Source organism: Amblyomma americanum, chromosome 8, assembly GCF_052857255.1.
Source record: "Amblyomma americanum isolate KBUSLIRL-KWMA chromosome 8, ASM5285725v1, whole genome shotgun sequence".
In the NCBI taxonomy this organism is placed as follows: domain Eukaryota; kingdom Metazoa; phylum Arthropoda; class Arachnida; order Ixodida; family Ixodidae; genus Amblyomma; species Amblyomma americanum.
The window spans coordinates 66,407,788-66,424,852 of record NC_135504.1 but is presented as its reverse complement, the minus strand read 5'-3'; the positions used below and the strand labels follow the sequence as shown (position 1 = coordinate 66,424,852).

The following is a 17,065-nucleotide window of genomic DNA, read 5'->3' as shown; positions in this document are numbered from 1 at the left end:
CAACGGCCAGTTTGGCCGATGTAGCAATTCCTGCATGACAAGGGAATTCTGTAAACCACGTTGGTCCTGTTGAATCTAAAGATCACCAACTAGTCCAGTTGTCCGCTTTAAATAAAAATACAATTGAGAACGAAATAGCCAACAAAGAAGTGACGCAGTAAAGCGACATTTATGCAAGAGGGTGCACTTTATATGTTCTGGCTGAAAGGAAATTAGGGCGAATGTTCGCGGAAGGTATTTTGTTCAGTGTACGGCAACGGATGTTGCGTTCTTTGTTGTCCATAATTCATTCTATAATTCCATAATATAAGTCCATAATTCATAAGTAGTCTGTTTTGGCACTCCGTCTTGGCGTCGTAATATCTTGTAATTCTCTGCTGCGTGCTTTAATTTCTTTTGCGTACTTAGTTATAGCATACGTTCATGCCATCGTTTTGCTGGCATAAAGTTATTAGCTCTGTAGCCGGAAAGTCACATGCAGGGTTAGTTATGCAAAATCTGGATCTTATTTCATTGCTGTCAGTTGGGGTCTCGCATGCTATGTGGTCGTAGGTTACATGACCGGGGAAAACTTTGTTACATATTAATGGTTTAATGTAATGTGGCAAGAGGTGCCTAAATTTGTGAATAACTCATCATGCTTTTGAGAGCTTGACTTTTTATTACTCAATGGGAACGTCCAAGGGTAGGCGTTTTTTAAACGCTACTCCAAGTGTTCTCATTGCATTTCTGCTCGAAGTAGTCGGACATTTGAGCAGGATGATTGCTTCACCTCTCAGCGTCTTCTGATGAGCTAGGTACGTTAGAGATGTGCAGACCTGGTCAAAAGTAAAGAGACCCTGAATTTCATTCTAAGACGTGTGGTGAGGCCCTTGTAGAATTCGCGCAAGTCCCAAGTTTTGCAGCAGCGAAAGCGAGAAATGTACTCAGCATCAAAGAGTTTGGAACGTGGGTGACCCATAACGACCCAGAGATCATAGACCAGAAGGAAACCATCTTGAGCAAATACACTCATGTATTTTTCAAGTACTATATAATTGCATTATAGTTTTTCCTGATTTGACTTTTTTTTGCAGGCCCTAGACATCATCAAGTCCAGCTTTCTAGTGCGAAAAATTTGGAAAATAGGAATTGGTAAGACACTGTTATGAAAATATTGAAGGTAATGGTTCATTATTCTGATATGCAGCAAAATCTTTCTTTTAAAGTGTTTCCAGCGATTGCATCTAACAGTTAAGACTGCTATAGAAAACCACTGGGGAACACTTTTCTTTTAAAGTGTTTCCAGCGATTGCATCTAAAAGTTAAGACTGCTATAGAAAACCAGTGGGAAACGCTCTTGACGATAGCAAAAACGTCAATGGAAACAAGAATACAAGATTGTCGTCGGGTGGCCTACGGATATATTGGTTGCTATAACGAAATCGTACATTTTATGAAAAAATTGAGTTCATAAGCGGTTTCCCGATCAAAAATGCTTTTGCCCAGAATTGCTGAGTATAAATTAATTGAGGTGTTTAATTTATGCCAAAATAAAGAAATTTACTGGTTCTCCTCAATTTGTAAATCACGACTGAGGCGCCTTATTATTTTTCTACATGCAGTATTTACCGGCGTTTTAATGAAAGGTGGAGAGGGTATAAATGAAAGTCTTAAATGTTTACACTGTTAACGTTTTGTACAATTTTATATTAGCAGATGTGCCGGAAATATCCAGCGCCACTTTTTTTACAAGAGCATTTGCGAAAGTTCTGTTTACTGATCTTCACTCCATCTGCTAACAATCAAAACATTTGTATTGGTTCCCATTTTTCTTTTTTTAGTTAGTTATTTAGACAACATCAAGAATACCTAAAGACGCTCAAGTATATATCGGCGGGAAAAGTACAAAAAAATTGCCGTCAACACTGCTTGTTCAGCATTATTCTATATAACTGAGTAGTAAGCTATTATTCATTTTTTGTTCTTTTACATTTCCACAATTACTTACAATTTTTTTCTTTTTCTCTTGCAATAGCTTTTCTTTTTCGAGGTATAATGCCTTGGTTTCCCCAGGACCTTTTTTTTTCAAGACGGGTGCTCGGGATGGCAGCTGTAGTGGCCTTTTTTATTTTGGAACGCATCATTTTTTAAATAAATAAGGGTTCTAGTTGCTTCCTCTGGCTTAGCAAGAATCTCAATTCCATTTGATTTTTACTAAATCTTTCCCAGGATGTTTTTTTTTCAGCTATTGCTTATGTTTTTATTCAGTGTGCTCTCAGATTGATACAACACAGCTGGAGCGGGCTTCGTCCGCTTTTATTTACTTTATTTTTCTTGCATTCTGAATGGACAATATCAAGGGGACATCAGCGGTCTTAGTGGTCCCGAGCAGCAGGCCGTCCCATTCATTCACGGCCTTCGGTGCAAGGGAATTAATAGTAACTGTTTACAACAAAATGCACTCCTACTTCGCGGTGGTGATCGGTACGAGGCGACGCCAATTATTACCACACCCAACCTAACGGCTCAGCACTCACGATTCGAAAACGTAAGGAGTGAAATCGGGACTATAAAGCCTGTTTGCTCACATCAGTGGAAGGACAAAGTTGTTAACTATAGGAAGACTTTTTATACCTCCCGTCATCCAGGGTCTCCATATAAACGTCTCGCACGTAAGGAAGGACAAAACAGCAACCACCACCTCCAGCCCCGCAAGGGATTCGCAAATAGCTCAGTTGATTATGCCGGATGGTGGGCACGCTTTCCGAGTCGTAGGGCAAGGGCGTGCAGAGTTCGAAAATACGCGCACGTGCACACGGACGCTTGGAAGCGAGAAAAAAATATTGACGCGGCTTTGACTCCAAGGACGTCTCCTGTCAGACACGAACGAGACATGGCGAGCTCTCAAAAGATTCCAGGAAGCTCGGGCTTAGCAGAAGCCGGCTGATTCGACGCTGTGTATCCGAGAAAATATATGCATCTCAACACTTTTACTTCTCAGTTATTTACACATTTAAAACAAAGTAAGGTCGTTGACGACCATGATGATGATGATGTCATTTTAATCACACATGGACAGTATGTCCAAATAGCGCGCATTGCTAACAGTTGTTGATCAACTTCAGGCGGGTCAAAAACCTATTTTCAAACATTTCGCCCTTGAGAAGCCAAGCCCCAGGCCAAGGGGAAAGCTAGCACAAAGTCGTAAACAGGCAGGTGACCGGAACACCGCGTATCGAACTTCTCGCCTCCAACATAAGAACCGAATGTTCAAAACGCGGGCTACTGCTATATCGAACACCAAGCAGGAGTGCAGCGCAGTATAGAAAAAAAATGCCAAACAATGCAATCACAGGAGATATCTTGATGCGCATACTTCGGGATATTCGTCCGTGCAGTAATGCGTTGCGCGAAACAACAGACCAAGTGGAATTTTACGTGCATGTTTATATTATGCTGATCACTCCTTTGCCTCTGCTCTTGCTTCTATGACATTGTGTGTCCCATGCTAATATGCTTGCTTTCCCGTTATTTATGTGCAACAATGTGCGGCATCTTGCATTTCCTTGTGAACCTGCTTACATTAATTTTTCGACATGTGTACCTCTTTCTCTTTGTATATGGTCGCCTAGCGCAAACAATCAGGAGTACGTTCACTTAAATGGAAAATTCTTAATAAATTCGCGGTGGGGCTATAATCAATGCCCGAACAATTTAGTTGCTTCTTTTTGTGCTGTTGTTTTGGAATGCATAAAAAGCTACCCTATAATCAATTTAATATTGGTATACTTAGAGGTGCGCAGGGAAACTCACGAACTGGTAAAAATTCACTCAGCCGCAATACTTTTTCCAACTTTTCTCTGTCAGCAAAAAAAAAACTGAAAACCCAGTCAATTTCCGTGATAAATAAGGTAGTTTTAACTTGGTAATTAATACTGGCGGAGAAAAAAGCTTGAATCTGGTATGCATAATTGCATTTATTGAGGATGGTCTCTTTTTTTTCGATGTTTTCTACTGTCGTTTTTTTTTTACGGGTAAACAAACCATAGTTCCGTCTAAAAAATCCGCAAAAGTACAGGCGTTAATATTTCTTGAAGGTCGTTGTGAGAAGCCGATCAAAACGGTTGTTCTGTGTGCACAGACATTGCAGGAATGTAAGCAGGCATATTTGCTTGAAGAGCTTCAAGTATACTCAAGCCGAACTGGAAACCTTGAACAGTTCTTTTGGCTTTATGTTGCTCAGATGGTCCTGAAGGCATTTGCTGACGTTCCACTGCAGACTGTCCTTCCCGGCAATAGCCGATAGGTCCACGATTCCTTGCTCCTTTGTTTGCTAGGAAAATATCTGCGATTGTTGACTCACTTGGCTCCCTTCGACTTCTCTTGCGAGGCTCCCAAGTGTGAACTATATAAAGAATAAAAAACGCATTGAGATTTAATTTCAGGTTGCTTCAAGTCAGTTTTAGTTTAGTTGATATTGAAAGGCCTTGTTATTCAACATTTTTTTATGGCAAAACGTTGAAGCCACCCTTTTTTGAAAGTTGTCTTTCTCTCTTCTTGAAAATGAGTCTTGACGAGAAAAGAAAACGGCATCGATTTTTTACGACATAGCTTTCCCAGTAATATCTACTGCCACCGAGAGCCAGCACTCTTCGAGGCTTGGAGCCACGTCAGCTATTTTTATATCCGCGTCGATATTTAGTGCTTCGTTCAAGTCCACTTTGAGGCTACATATAAGTCCACTTTGAAAAATCCATGTTTTTTTGCCGTGAGACACGACATCCCCGTCCATGAAAAAAAAAACAACGAGCGCAGCAGGGCAGCCTGCATGTGACGCTTAATAAAAAGCTCAACGAGCAACTGTTTCGAGAAAAATTCAGCCAATTACTTCACTGTGATAAAATAGCGAATCATTAGCTTAGCTTAAAAATCCACACTATTCAGCACACAAGGACAGATGAAAATGATAGGATATATGAGCTTGCCGTCAAAGCTCACTCTTGGCTATCATGCAGACCTTTCGCCAGTGACCAACTGAGAGCCCAATAGCACCGTTGTGTAGCAAACTTCAATACAATTATAATTACGGATTTTTTGTGGCGCAAGGGCATCTATGGCCAATGAGCGCCATGGCACAAGGTATTTTCGATTACTCAAGGTTGGGTCAAAGACCCATTTCCCAAGAATTTCACCCTAAATAAGCCGAGCACCAGACCAGGGCAAAGCTTGTACCCATTGCATCACAGGTGGGTATCCGGTGGCACTGGGGATCGAACCCCGCACCTCCCAAATGCGAGGCGGATGCTCAACCACTCGGCCACCGCTGCGGCCAAACTTCAGTACGCTAAGGGGTGTTTTCTCAGGCAGAGTACCTCGCTGTAAGGGTCGTTATTGGATGTCATGGCTTGATTTTAACTGCGAAAGGGCAGCTTCACCGAACAGTGCCATGCTGAAGAATTGTTGTGCACAATGTGGTGTAAAAAATCTAATTCGTTTTTTCACAAGCATTCCAGCGCAGGGAAGCGCCCAGTACTAGAACGGGAGAAAACTTGCAGCCATTCGAAAACCGAAGGGTTCCGGCGGCGCTGTGAATCTAATCCTGAACCTTTGGCAGATGAGTCCGATTCTGAGCCCATCATGTAGACAACCGTTAGGGTGGTTATTGGAATTTCACTGAAACAAAACGCACACCCCTCTCTTGGCGAAATGAAACCCGCAACAAAATTTAGTATAGAATAAATGTGGCTTAGGCGTACCCAACCATTCTGGACAAAACCATATTTGAACAGAAAAGAGCTCATGAGCGCCATTTTTTTACATTTTGTAAAATTTCAATATAACCATCAATGCTTCCGCTGGTCTCCCGTCGGCAGGCTTGCATTTTTTTTGGTATTAACGTTTTTGCAATCGTCAAAAGTGTTCCGCATTGGTTTTTCTATTGCAATCTTAACTGCTCGATGCGAGTGATTGAAACAATATACAAGAAAGAGTTTGCTACATATCGCGAGAATGGACCATTACCTTCAATATTTCTGTACCAATACCTCACCGTTTATAAATATTTCAAATTCCAGTCCAAGAATATTGTAGTAGTTCACATTATATTCACGGATGAAATGGAGCATGACTTGCGTAAGAAAGTAGGTGCAATCAGATAGGGCGAAGGAAGAATCAGAACAGCAGCGGCTGCACTTCGATGGAGGAAGAAAGCAAAAACGCCTGCGAGCCGCAAGGTGTCCGACCACGTTGAAGGGCAACTCCGGCTTTTTTTTTTTACCTAACACTACGCATTATATTGAGAATTTCACGCTAGGTTTTTGGAAGCGTTCTCATTCCTTGTGCCAACTTTCGCCGGCGCGAAGCGATTTATTTTGGTGCAAATTAATTTCAAATCATCCTTGTCCGTGGTCTCCCTCGAGGCGATATGCGCTCTGCGCCTGCTGAAATAAAGCATATTAAGCTTGCTTTAGTCATTTCAGGCTAACAAATATGGAAGCTACCAATCATAGCTGTCAGTTGAGCCAATCAACGCGCACCGGTAACGTCTTTTGACCGGTAACGTCTCTTGAATCTGTGGGCTCTTCGTCGCCAGGCGGATCTTTACGCTACTCGTCACCCCGATGACCCTTCGGCTCTTCCTACTCTTCACCGCGCTACCGCACGGGCGCGGCGCTATGCAAAGCGGCTAGGCAGGCAACGCTGGGCTGCATGGTGTGCCCGCCTGTCCTCTACGCAGGGCAATCGACATCTTTGGAGAGTGTTTCACGCCATGGAGCGCCCTTCTCAGGTTGCAGATTACACAGAGAGCTTTCGCCTCGCGCTAAGTGTGGATGAGGACACATTTGCACAACAAGCGGCCCGTCAATTTTTCCAAACCATGACTGCGCCGCTACGTCTCCACCTGACTTATCGGTAACAGAGCCCCCCGATGGGATTACTTCTGACTTTACTATGGCAGAGCTGCTGGCCTCCATTGAACGTTTAAAAACTACTACTACTCCCGGGCACGACGGCATACCTAACTCCTTATTCCGTGACTTGGAAGGGAGGGCTTTGGAAACCCTACTTGACACTGTTAACGAAGTGTGCTTTTCTGGCGTCATGCCGGGAGACTGCAAGCATTCTATTGTGGTTCCAATACCCAAGTCAGGTCAGCCTCCAGTATCTCCCTCGGCCCTTCGTCCAATTTCCCTTACCCCTACCATCTGCAAGCTTTATGAAAGCATTCTAGCTGCACGCTTGTCGTGGTGGCTGGAATCCCATGATTGTTACCCAGATTCCCAAATTCGTTTCCGCCCACAAATTGGAACGGAGGACGGCCTTGCTACTTTGGCTGCTGACGTGCTTGACCACTCTCCGCAGAGTCACCTTGTACGAACCGTACTCGCTACAGACATAACAAAGGCATATGATAACATCCTTCACTCTGCCATTCTTGCCTCCCTTCAAACCCTTGGTCTCCCTCACCGGTTCCTCCTCTCCATTCACGCCTTTTTAGCAAATCGAACCTTCAGCGTGCGTGTCCATGGAAAGCCCTTTGGTAATTTCACTTCCAATAGAGGAGTGCCGCAGGGCTCCGTTCTCGCCCCCACATTATTTAATGTGGCTTTAATTCCTCTTGTTCGAGCCCTAGAGACCATCCCTTCTATCCGCGTGCTTGCATATGCCGATGATATCACCTTGTGGTGCTGTCATCCAGATGCGTCTATTCATCAGTCGGTCCTTCAACACGCGCTGGATGTATTGACATCTCGCCTCCCACCTCTGGGTCTAACACTCTCTCCTACTAAATCACGTTTCATTCGAATTGGAAATAAAGCCGCCTTACGGAAAGCTCCCCCTTTAAATTTTACGGTACATACTTCTCCGATTCCTTAGGTAGAAACTGTTCGTATTCTTGGTCTTCTCTTCCATACATCTGGGACTGGCACCCCGTGGCTGACAGCCACCCCTAAATCGGCTCACGCTACTCTAGGTCTGATTCGTCGCATAGCTATGCGCTCTGGTGGCGCACGTGCTCATACGGCCCACCAGCTTGTGCGCTCTATCCTTCAGCCACGGATAGTATATCAGGCACAATTTCAACGTCTCACCCGCAGACAGTGGGACTCCCTTGAAGCTATCAATCGTGAGGCTATGCGCGTCATAACATATCTGCCTCATTTAACACCCATACCTGTGCTACAGGAGTTCGCCCAACTTAATACGCTCAGTGAAATCATCGACCAACGGGTGGCAAATAGAGCTCGAAAACAGTCTCTCAAATTTCATCGTTTAAATACACTTCCACCGTGGTCCTATTGCCAGCTCACTGACAATCGCCCCAGTGTTTCCCCGTCGGTATCAGCCGCGTATCTGCCTGAAGGGTGCATGTTATACACGGATGCATCACATTCTGAAGAGAGGGGAGTTACTGCTGTGTATAGTCCATCTCATCCGCATCGCAACTCACGCGCAACGTATACTGCGGATACGTGCACTCCCCTGGCATTGGAACATCAAGCCATTTATAATGCCATTTCTTCCCTTCCGCTCGTTCCAACATTCAATATAGTTCATATTTACACCGACTCCCGCGCCGCCCTTAAATAGCTTAAGGCTGTTCGACGAACGTTCCAGATTTCACAATCTATTCATGTGCTCTGCGCAAAGTATCCATGTCCTGTGCGCATACACTGGATTCGCGGCCATGCCCAGGATCCACATAACATTCAAGCGGATGCTATGACTCACCTTCATACATTAGACGATACGCCACCTTCCCCTCTTCCCCCAGATCCGTTCCTGTCCCATGTTTCCGATTCCGAAGTTCTGCGCCAGCGAACACGCGCTCTAATTCCTCCGTGTTCGCACCCTCTCGCCCGTAGTCTTACTCGGCAGGAGGAGGTATCCGTGCGCCGGATTCGGGCAGGGGCGGCTCTGACACCATCTGTCCGTCATCGGTGGCGTGCCAAAGATCTGCCAGTACCTGACAGGTGCCCTCACTGTAGCGCTGCACCGGACATCTGTGATGTGCGGCACTTGTTGTGGACGTGCCCAGCGACGGCTGCTATCAGAAAACGGCTCCTCAGGGAGGTGGGCCTGCGGTGGAACCGCGAAAGTGACTACGTGAAGTGGACAATGGACAACCGTTTCATTAACAACCTCTGCGACTACCTCAGCGCCACGGTTCTTCACTCCTTCTTTTAACTTTCAATCCCGTGCATTCCTCCCCCCCCCCCTTTCCTTTTTTCAACTTATGCCTCATGGCACACTTCTCGAATAAAAAAAAAGACAGTGTTTCTTGTTTTTTCTGTCTCGTAATTGTTTCCTCTTTAATTTGAAAAAAATTAATCGGAACTGTCGCAAGGAAGTCCGAGAAACATAATGCATTTATCAACCCAAAATCTTTTAACACCAAACATAACTTCGCCAGCGAAAGTACGAGAACACGAGAAGAAGAAGAACACACCACAATTTTCCTGTGTTGTTCTTCTGTTCTTGTCCATTTCCGCTTTTTCATCACCTTTTTTAATCCAGATTCGAGTCTTCATAAAATTATCCAATTACTCCACTCCTTACCCCTGTGTTCGTTTGTATCAGCGATGCACCCTGGCCAATCTCCCGCCGTGGGTACGTGCCATTAAGCCTGAGGATATAATCATCATCTTCTTCTCCTGGTGTTCTCGTAGTTTCGTCGGTGAAGTTATGTCTGATACACCCGAACTAGCCCATATGGCTACCTTGTAGCAGTTTTAAGGTCCATCGGACCTTCCTTTTATCTGCAACAGGTGGTCCATAAAACAGAGCTCATGTGTAACCACGAAACGAGATGCAAGACTGGACAGGAAAATATGAAGGGCAGCATTCTCGGTGAACAAAGCTGAAGCAATGATATAAATAACAATAATGACAACGAATGCATGAAATAAGAATTGCGTGTGGTTGGGATACAGTCCCAAAGTATATCACCGCTGCGCTTGCCGTGGTCACGAACTCATGTCTAAACAACATTACGGAATTTTCACGGATTGACTAAGTGCGAATTTCCGCAAGCAAACTGCGACTCCCCTAAGTAGAACATGTAACGAAGCATAATGCGTCACTTGATGTTGCTTATGCATGTAATTCTTAGTCAGCTGATGTCGTGTTGATGCTGCTTATGCTGTGCGGAGCGTGCGCACTCTAACAAGCGTAGCACACGCTTTAGGAGGGAGAACTCAGAGGTTAAGAGGATATACGATCCCATTGAGAAGTTTAAATTATATCGATTAAGAATTCTCCTGGGGGAATTCTCATGGGCAGGTTTACTTACGCTTTCTAATTATCACAATAATTTTCATTTGACTCTTGCTGACTGTTTCACAAGTGGTAAATATAAAATTTGTTATGCTAAACTGGCCCCGTATTTCTAACTGTGCAAGCCTGGCGTTAACTTTTTGTCGTTGTTACTGAAAATATTTATGGACCAAACTAAGCATGAACCCAACAGTTCGAGTCGCTATTTCAGGATTTTTTGGCGGCTCTATTTACGAGTCATTTCTTGCTCTCAGGGCCTTCATTGAGCAAGGCGGCCTCCCACAGGTGGTGGGATAGGGGTTAGCGCCTTGTTTTTCTGGCAGGCCCATAGCGTGTGGTAGAGATCTGCAATTTCTCCACAGTGTCGACATTTTAGCCCAAGTTTTGAATACCAGGTGTTTAGTTGTTTGGAAGTGTGAAAGACGCTTTTTGTATCCTTCTTAATGTTTTTGATCGCTCTTGTTCAATTCATTTCGGGGCTTGGAAATTCTGATCGTTCAAGCCTGTTGCTCTGTGAGATTTCATCAAATGTGCAGACTAATACACTATAGTTATGATCATTTTGTGACCGTGATCGGGTCAGTAATTCACGGGCGAGGTCATGGACATCATAGCTCTTGGTGTCCATGGGATACCAGAGCGTGCAAAGTGCGCAGGTTCTTAAATCACACGTACTATCCAAGGCATTTTCGTGGTATCTGTTTACCTTGCTCACTATTGGCCTTAGAAGGCCAATAGTGAGCAAGGTAAACAGATGCCACGAAAATGACGAAAAAGACGTGGTAAACAGATACCACGTCTTTTCTTCGAACGTTGTTGTTGTTGTTAGCCTATCAAAAGATGGCACATACCCACACTGGGGGATCGGCCAAGAATCGGGTGGCTATTCACCTGAACGCAGTTAACAAAAAGGAAAAGCACCTGGGAGCGCAACACCGGTGAATTTTTCGTCATGAACAGAAAAGGGATGAGTGTTTTGATTTTAAAAATTTTAATAATAGTAATAAACAGAGGGATTAAATAATATTGATTTAGTCAAAATGTAATAATTGATAGAAAAGAAAAGGTTGGAACACTTAGCAAGGCAGTCGGTGAGATTCTATCAGGAAATTTTGAACAGCGAACGTACTGGCTCGCACTACAGCACGCGGCACGTGCCATGCGCGCCACTAAGAAGACAAAGAAGAACCTGGGCAGCAGCGGGAGAAGCGCGTTCGTCATCTTGCAGCCGTGAACGCAGCAATGGTGGAAGAGTCGCACCTCATATTCGACATCCCCCAGGACGATATCATCGTCGTCAGCTCCTCCATTACGAGCGTGAGTCGTGCCGGCGGCAGGGGCGCGAGGGCTCGCTCCAGCGACGCCCCGGGCTGCAGTGACGCCGTCCAGGAGGAGCCCTTCGTGCGCATTGCCGACCAGGCCGAGCCTGCCGACGAGCCTGGAGGAGCCGGTGGCGGAGGCGGAGTCCGTGTTAGGCCTAACTCGGATTTCGGCAGCCCGGTCGGAGGCACCAGCGTTCGCGCCATCACCTTCCTCCTCATCAGCGTCGCCTGCCTCCTGCTCGTCGGCTCCATGGTCCTCACGGACGTCAACAAGAAAGTCGGGAGAGCCGCGGACTTTGAGAACAGCACTGACGTGACCACCGCCGAGGCGATGACCGTCCTGGACAGCGGTGTGGCACCCAAGCCGTCGACTCAAAGTGGGGTCAACAAGTTAGCGCCAGAAGAGAACCGCAACTTCTTCGCCAGGCGTCCTGCCAGACACTCTCGAGGGCCCAAGAAGAGCCTGCACAAGTTTCTTAAAGGTTCGAAGTGCACGAGCAAGGTATGCGTCGAGCAGGGCGCCAAGCTGATTGACGACCTGGAGCCCAAGATCCGACCCTGCGACGACTTTTACCAGCACGTTTGCGCGCGTTGGCAGCACCGACAGCCGACGAATGTTCAGAGCGACCGCGTCTCCGTCGACTATGCTCTCGTGGACCTGTTCAGTGACCTGCTGGTCAGCGTGATTCGCTCGGACGCGACGCCGTTTCCCGAGCTCAAGTTCTTCATCGACGAATGCGTTCGGCCTCAGCCAAACCTGTTCCGCAACGTGAGGGAAGCGCTGCTGCGCCACCTGGACCTCAAGAACTGGCCCTACGATGAGGACAGCTCCATCCCCGACCAAATGCTATCGGCCAAAGTGGGAAGGGTGCTGTCCGAGGTTGGCCTGGAAACTCTATTCAGCGTCTCTCGTGGAACAGCCGGCACTGTAATCGGACAGCCGCGCAACCTCCTGCTTCGGCATTTTCTCGGCTCGGAACCCCAGCTGGCCGGTCGCTTGCTCAGCAAGGCGTACGACGCGCTTGTCGAAACAGCTACCAAGAAGACTGCAGCCGCGTTTCAAGAGTCTGCGATGACGAACGTGACGGCGATCGAAATCCAACTTCGCCGCATGCTGCGCCTTAACCAAGGAGGGCTGGACGCTGGTCGACTCAGGAACTGCACGACGCGTCAAATGATAGACCTTCCCAGGCTCGGCGTAATAAACACGCACAGATTCTTCGAAGCCTCAGTGGGCTCGGATTCATCGCTTTCAGAGACCACCAGCGTCCGCCTGTCAGACACGGAGTACTTCGACCGAATGCGCACCCTGGCCCTCACGAAGCACGACCTGCTCAATTACGTTACTTACCGCGTCATTCTCGAGCTGACGCCACTTATAAGCAACTGGACGCTGCGATCGACGCTGGCCTCCGTGGCTTATTCCCGCTACGCCGAGTTTTCCGAGAGACTCGATCCGGCCCAACTGTGCATTAGATTCTTGGAGCGCTACGAGCCGGTCGTGCCCCTCTACCTGTCATTCAAGAGGGCACTGGAGCTCCTGGGAGGCCCCGCAGTGATTCGAACCGTGCTGGACGTCCTCAAGAAGGCGTTCCTCAACGATCTCCAGAACTCCACAATGTTCACGAACGCCTTCAAGCAGCACGCCGTCAACCAGATAAAGGATATCTACTGGGAGGCCCTCATGCCTTACTGGGTGTCGGAGCAAAAGGCCGCAGAGTCCTACGCCGACGGCATATATACTAACAACCCACGCCACCCGGTTCCGCACTTCTTCTACTTCTGGCTTCGCACGGCCGCCCAGAAGAAGCGCGAGTTTATCTTCGGCAACAAAACCTCCTGGACAGGTGGCTTCCTGAAGGCGTGGGCCACCTTGGACCCGCCTTACGACCACCTAGAGATCCCGTTACCTGTCTTCGACTTCATGATGCCCAACGACTCAAGCATGACTCATCTACATGTCCCACGCGTTGGACCTCGAGTGTACCGCGAGCTCCACCGTTTCCTATGGCACGAGGCCGTTAACTTCGACCTCGAAAAGCCCGCGAGCGAAGAGTCGCACTACTTCGATCGACTGCGGAGCTGCCTGCAGAACCAGTACCGGAACATTGATTTCAACCCCAGTCGTATCCCTTTCAACGCGGCCAGGACGTCTGCCTCCGACCTGCTCGACCTGATGGCGGTGCGCACGGCGCTACGGGCCTACTTGCGCCAGCTGGCGGCGCACGATGGCGACTATCGGCTGGGTGGTGCGCCCAACCTGAGCGGCCAGCAGCTGTTCTTCTTCTATTACGCGCGCAGCCAGTGCGAAAAGCTCAACCCGCGGTTCATGGTCAAGCTGATGACCAACGGACCAGACAGTCCAGCATGGTACAGGGTGAACGGCCCGTTACGGAACATGCACGACTTCGCCATCGCCTTTGGTTGCCCACCGGGCACCTCCATGAACCCGGCCGACAAGTGCCTTTAGTCGGGTGTATCTTAATTAGAATAAATAAGCATGGATTTGTGTTTGTTTGGAGCTATCTCTAACTTACAGTCTGCTTTTTACGGAGTTAACTGTGGGGCGAAGAATAGGCCCTCTTTAGTCCGCTAAGGTGCACCAGTATGTAGCAGTGCGTCTCGGTAACTGGCTCGAGTTCCAACGCATCAGCCATCGCTTGGTAGGTAGGTCCCCTACCGTTAGCAATGTGACTATTTTGGCCGACCTGCCACCAGGCTCCCGTCGATGCTTCAACTACGCACGATTATTTGTATCGTGTTTCTGAAACAGGCTGTTAGCAGCAAGGATTTCGGCGGAAAAGACATGACACCCTGGAGGGACTAGAAACAGCAGCGGTAGATTCTGCCGTGAAGACACAGACGCGCGTGACGCATTTTTTGAGCAATAAACGCCTCTTTCGGTCGACTTAGTACTTCTGGCTGCAATACGCTGAGTCCACTTTGCACGGAGATTTGATACAACGAACGCAATGCGCGTGACCTTTAGGTTCGTTATAAGTGGGACCGAGAGAGAAATTGTGCAAAGGCCTATCTAAGAACGATGGAGTGTTGGGAGGCAGTTGTGATGAACCCATCCGAAGCAATCATTGTACTACTTAGAATGCCCGCACTCAAGCAGCACCCCTGCAATCAGTAGCGTTTAAATCAGTTTAATGAGAACATATTCGTATTCGTTGCCACTCTGATCGCAACTTTCATCTTTACGGCATCAGCTTGCATTCATGGTAAGTACTAGAAACACAAGACCTGAAAAAATCGCTTTTCCAGATTAGTATACGCGCCGTATTTGGTCCGCCTTGGAGCGGTGGGCAACCTAGAGACGTCACCGCAGCGCCAGCCTTTCGCAAAATTGTGGAAAAGGTCTGCGTAGGGGTGCGGTTGCTCTAAGATAAAATGCATTAATTCTGCGACCCTGAAACACGGAGGAAGTACGCAGCTTGGTGTTTTGTGGCCAATCTCTTAAGACAAGCTCCGAAGCCGTTTTCTTTCCTCTCATTCTCTCTAAGCTCACGACCGATACCCGGCCCTGGCCAATAGAGCGCCTCACGGGACGTCGTATGGGACTCACTGTGTTTCAGAAGATTTAACTGATGGGCTTGTTTTCAGCCATTATATTCATCTCATTTAGCGCAAAACACACAAGCGCCCGTGTTTCGTCTTGTGACTTGCTTTCTTTTGTCTGGTGTGCGTTTTGCTCAAAATGACATGAACATAAATGCCCTAGTGTGTCCCTTTTATTTTATGACTATAGGGGTCAAACCTATCACGTGACGCTCCCTTCTAGAGTACTCCTTTTTCCATCCATGTCGGGAAGCCTCTGAAGCACTCGGCAATGCGCCACGAGTTAGTTTATGGGGTTTAACGTCCCAAAGCGACCAAGGCTATGAGAGACGCCGTAGTGGAGGGCTGCGGAAATTTCGACCACCTGGGGTTCTTTAACGTGCACTGACATCGCACAGTACACGGACCTCTAGAATTTCGCCTCCATCGAAATTCGACCGCCGAGGCCGGGATCGAACCCGCGTCTTTCGGGCCAGCAGCCGAGCGCCATAACCACTCAGCGACCGAGCAATGCGCCACGAGTTTAGTAAACGACTGAATGAGCGAATCAAAACACACCTCATTCCATGTGCTCAAACCTTCCACATGATGCGACTTGAGAAAGCAAAGCACGTGCGGTTTGTGTACCTTCCCTACCAGGCCCTCTGCGGAGTGCGGTCTCTATTTCTGCATTTTGCCTGCCCTTTCCTCCTTCCCCTAGCATTACTGCATAGGTCGCGTAAGCACTATCACAGCGCTTTTTTATCTAATCGCAACCTCTTCATAAAACCTCTAGGAATGATAACGGGATACAATGGGGGGGGGGGGGGGGGGGCGTGAAAGGGCAACGGGATTTCCCGCGTTCGCCAGGCGCTCCAGACATATGGGAAAGTTCACCCTGCAACCGTCCTGGCCGGAGTGTTCCCAGACCACTAAGTCCACTGCACCTTTAGCAGCCCGTAGCACGAAAAGTGCGCCATGGACGCCTGGCTACATAACGTAACGTACCACCGCGGGAAAAAGTAACAGACCCCCTCCCCTCTCCATGTTCTGAACCGTGCCACTCTGCGTGGGGGCGCCACCTTCTGGTGTCTAGATGGGCCCACTGCGCCGCTCCCGACACCAGACGAAAGCCGGAAGGGCTTTTTTCAGATGGCGCCCCCACACAGAGTGGCTCGGGTCAGAACATGGAGAGGGCAGGGGGGAGGGGGGGTCTGTAACTTTTTCCCACGATAGTACCTACTGTCATATTAACTCCTGGAGAGGAAATGAAAGCGAGATTGATAAATCTAAATTGCAATCTTCGCGCTTTCAAAGTGAGATGAGCCCGCGCTAGTATTAAGCTTCCCCAGCCTAAGATGGTCTAATTGGGCAGTAGATTTAGGAGAACCCCCAGGGTGGAGTAGATTTGAAATAGTAATTACTCATTGGCATCCACCCAATCGCAGGCATACGGCTACAAAGGAAGGCTATACAGTTTTCTCAGAAACTCCGCAGTTAAAGAAAAATTCGTCCTGGTCCGGGGTTCGAACCCGGGACCACCGCTTCACCGGAGCGGTCGCTCTACCAACGATGCTAACCAGGACGACAAGCTTATGGTAGGGTGAGTGCGAATTGAATAACTCAAAGTGGGAACAGTGTTGGTCAAATGTTTAGGCGAATCCCCCAAGGTGGAGTAGATTTGTAAAAAGGGAGTAATTACTCACTGGCATCCATCTAAGCGCAGTAGTAGTTCAGGGTTCAAACCCCAGATCAGGAGGAATTTTTCTTTAAGTACGAAGTTTCTGAGATAGCTTTCCTTCCTAACCGTATGGATGTGCTTGGGTGGATGCCAGTGAGTAATTACTCCCTCATTACAGATCCTCTCAATCTGTTCTTCGTGTTTCAGCTGTCGTGCTCGCATTTCATTTCTTGCTGATAGTAGGTATCACGAAGGAAGA

At 47.6% G+C, this 17,065-nt stretch overlaps 1 protein-coding gene across 1 annotated transcript; it reads left to right on the top strand.

The window, feature by feature from the left end:
- Positions 1 to 11,466: 11,466 nt before the first annotated feature.
- LOC144100396 (neprilysin-2-like) lies at positions 11,467 to 14,052 on the top strand. The gene has a single exon (XM_077633357.1). The coding sequence runs from the start codon at positions 11,503 to 11,505 to the stop codon at positions 14,050 to 14,052; it is 2,550 nt and encodes an 849-aa protein (XP_077489483.1). The 5' UTR covers positions 11,467 to 11,502.
- Positions 14,053 to 17,065: the final 3,013 nt, after the last annotated feature.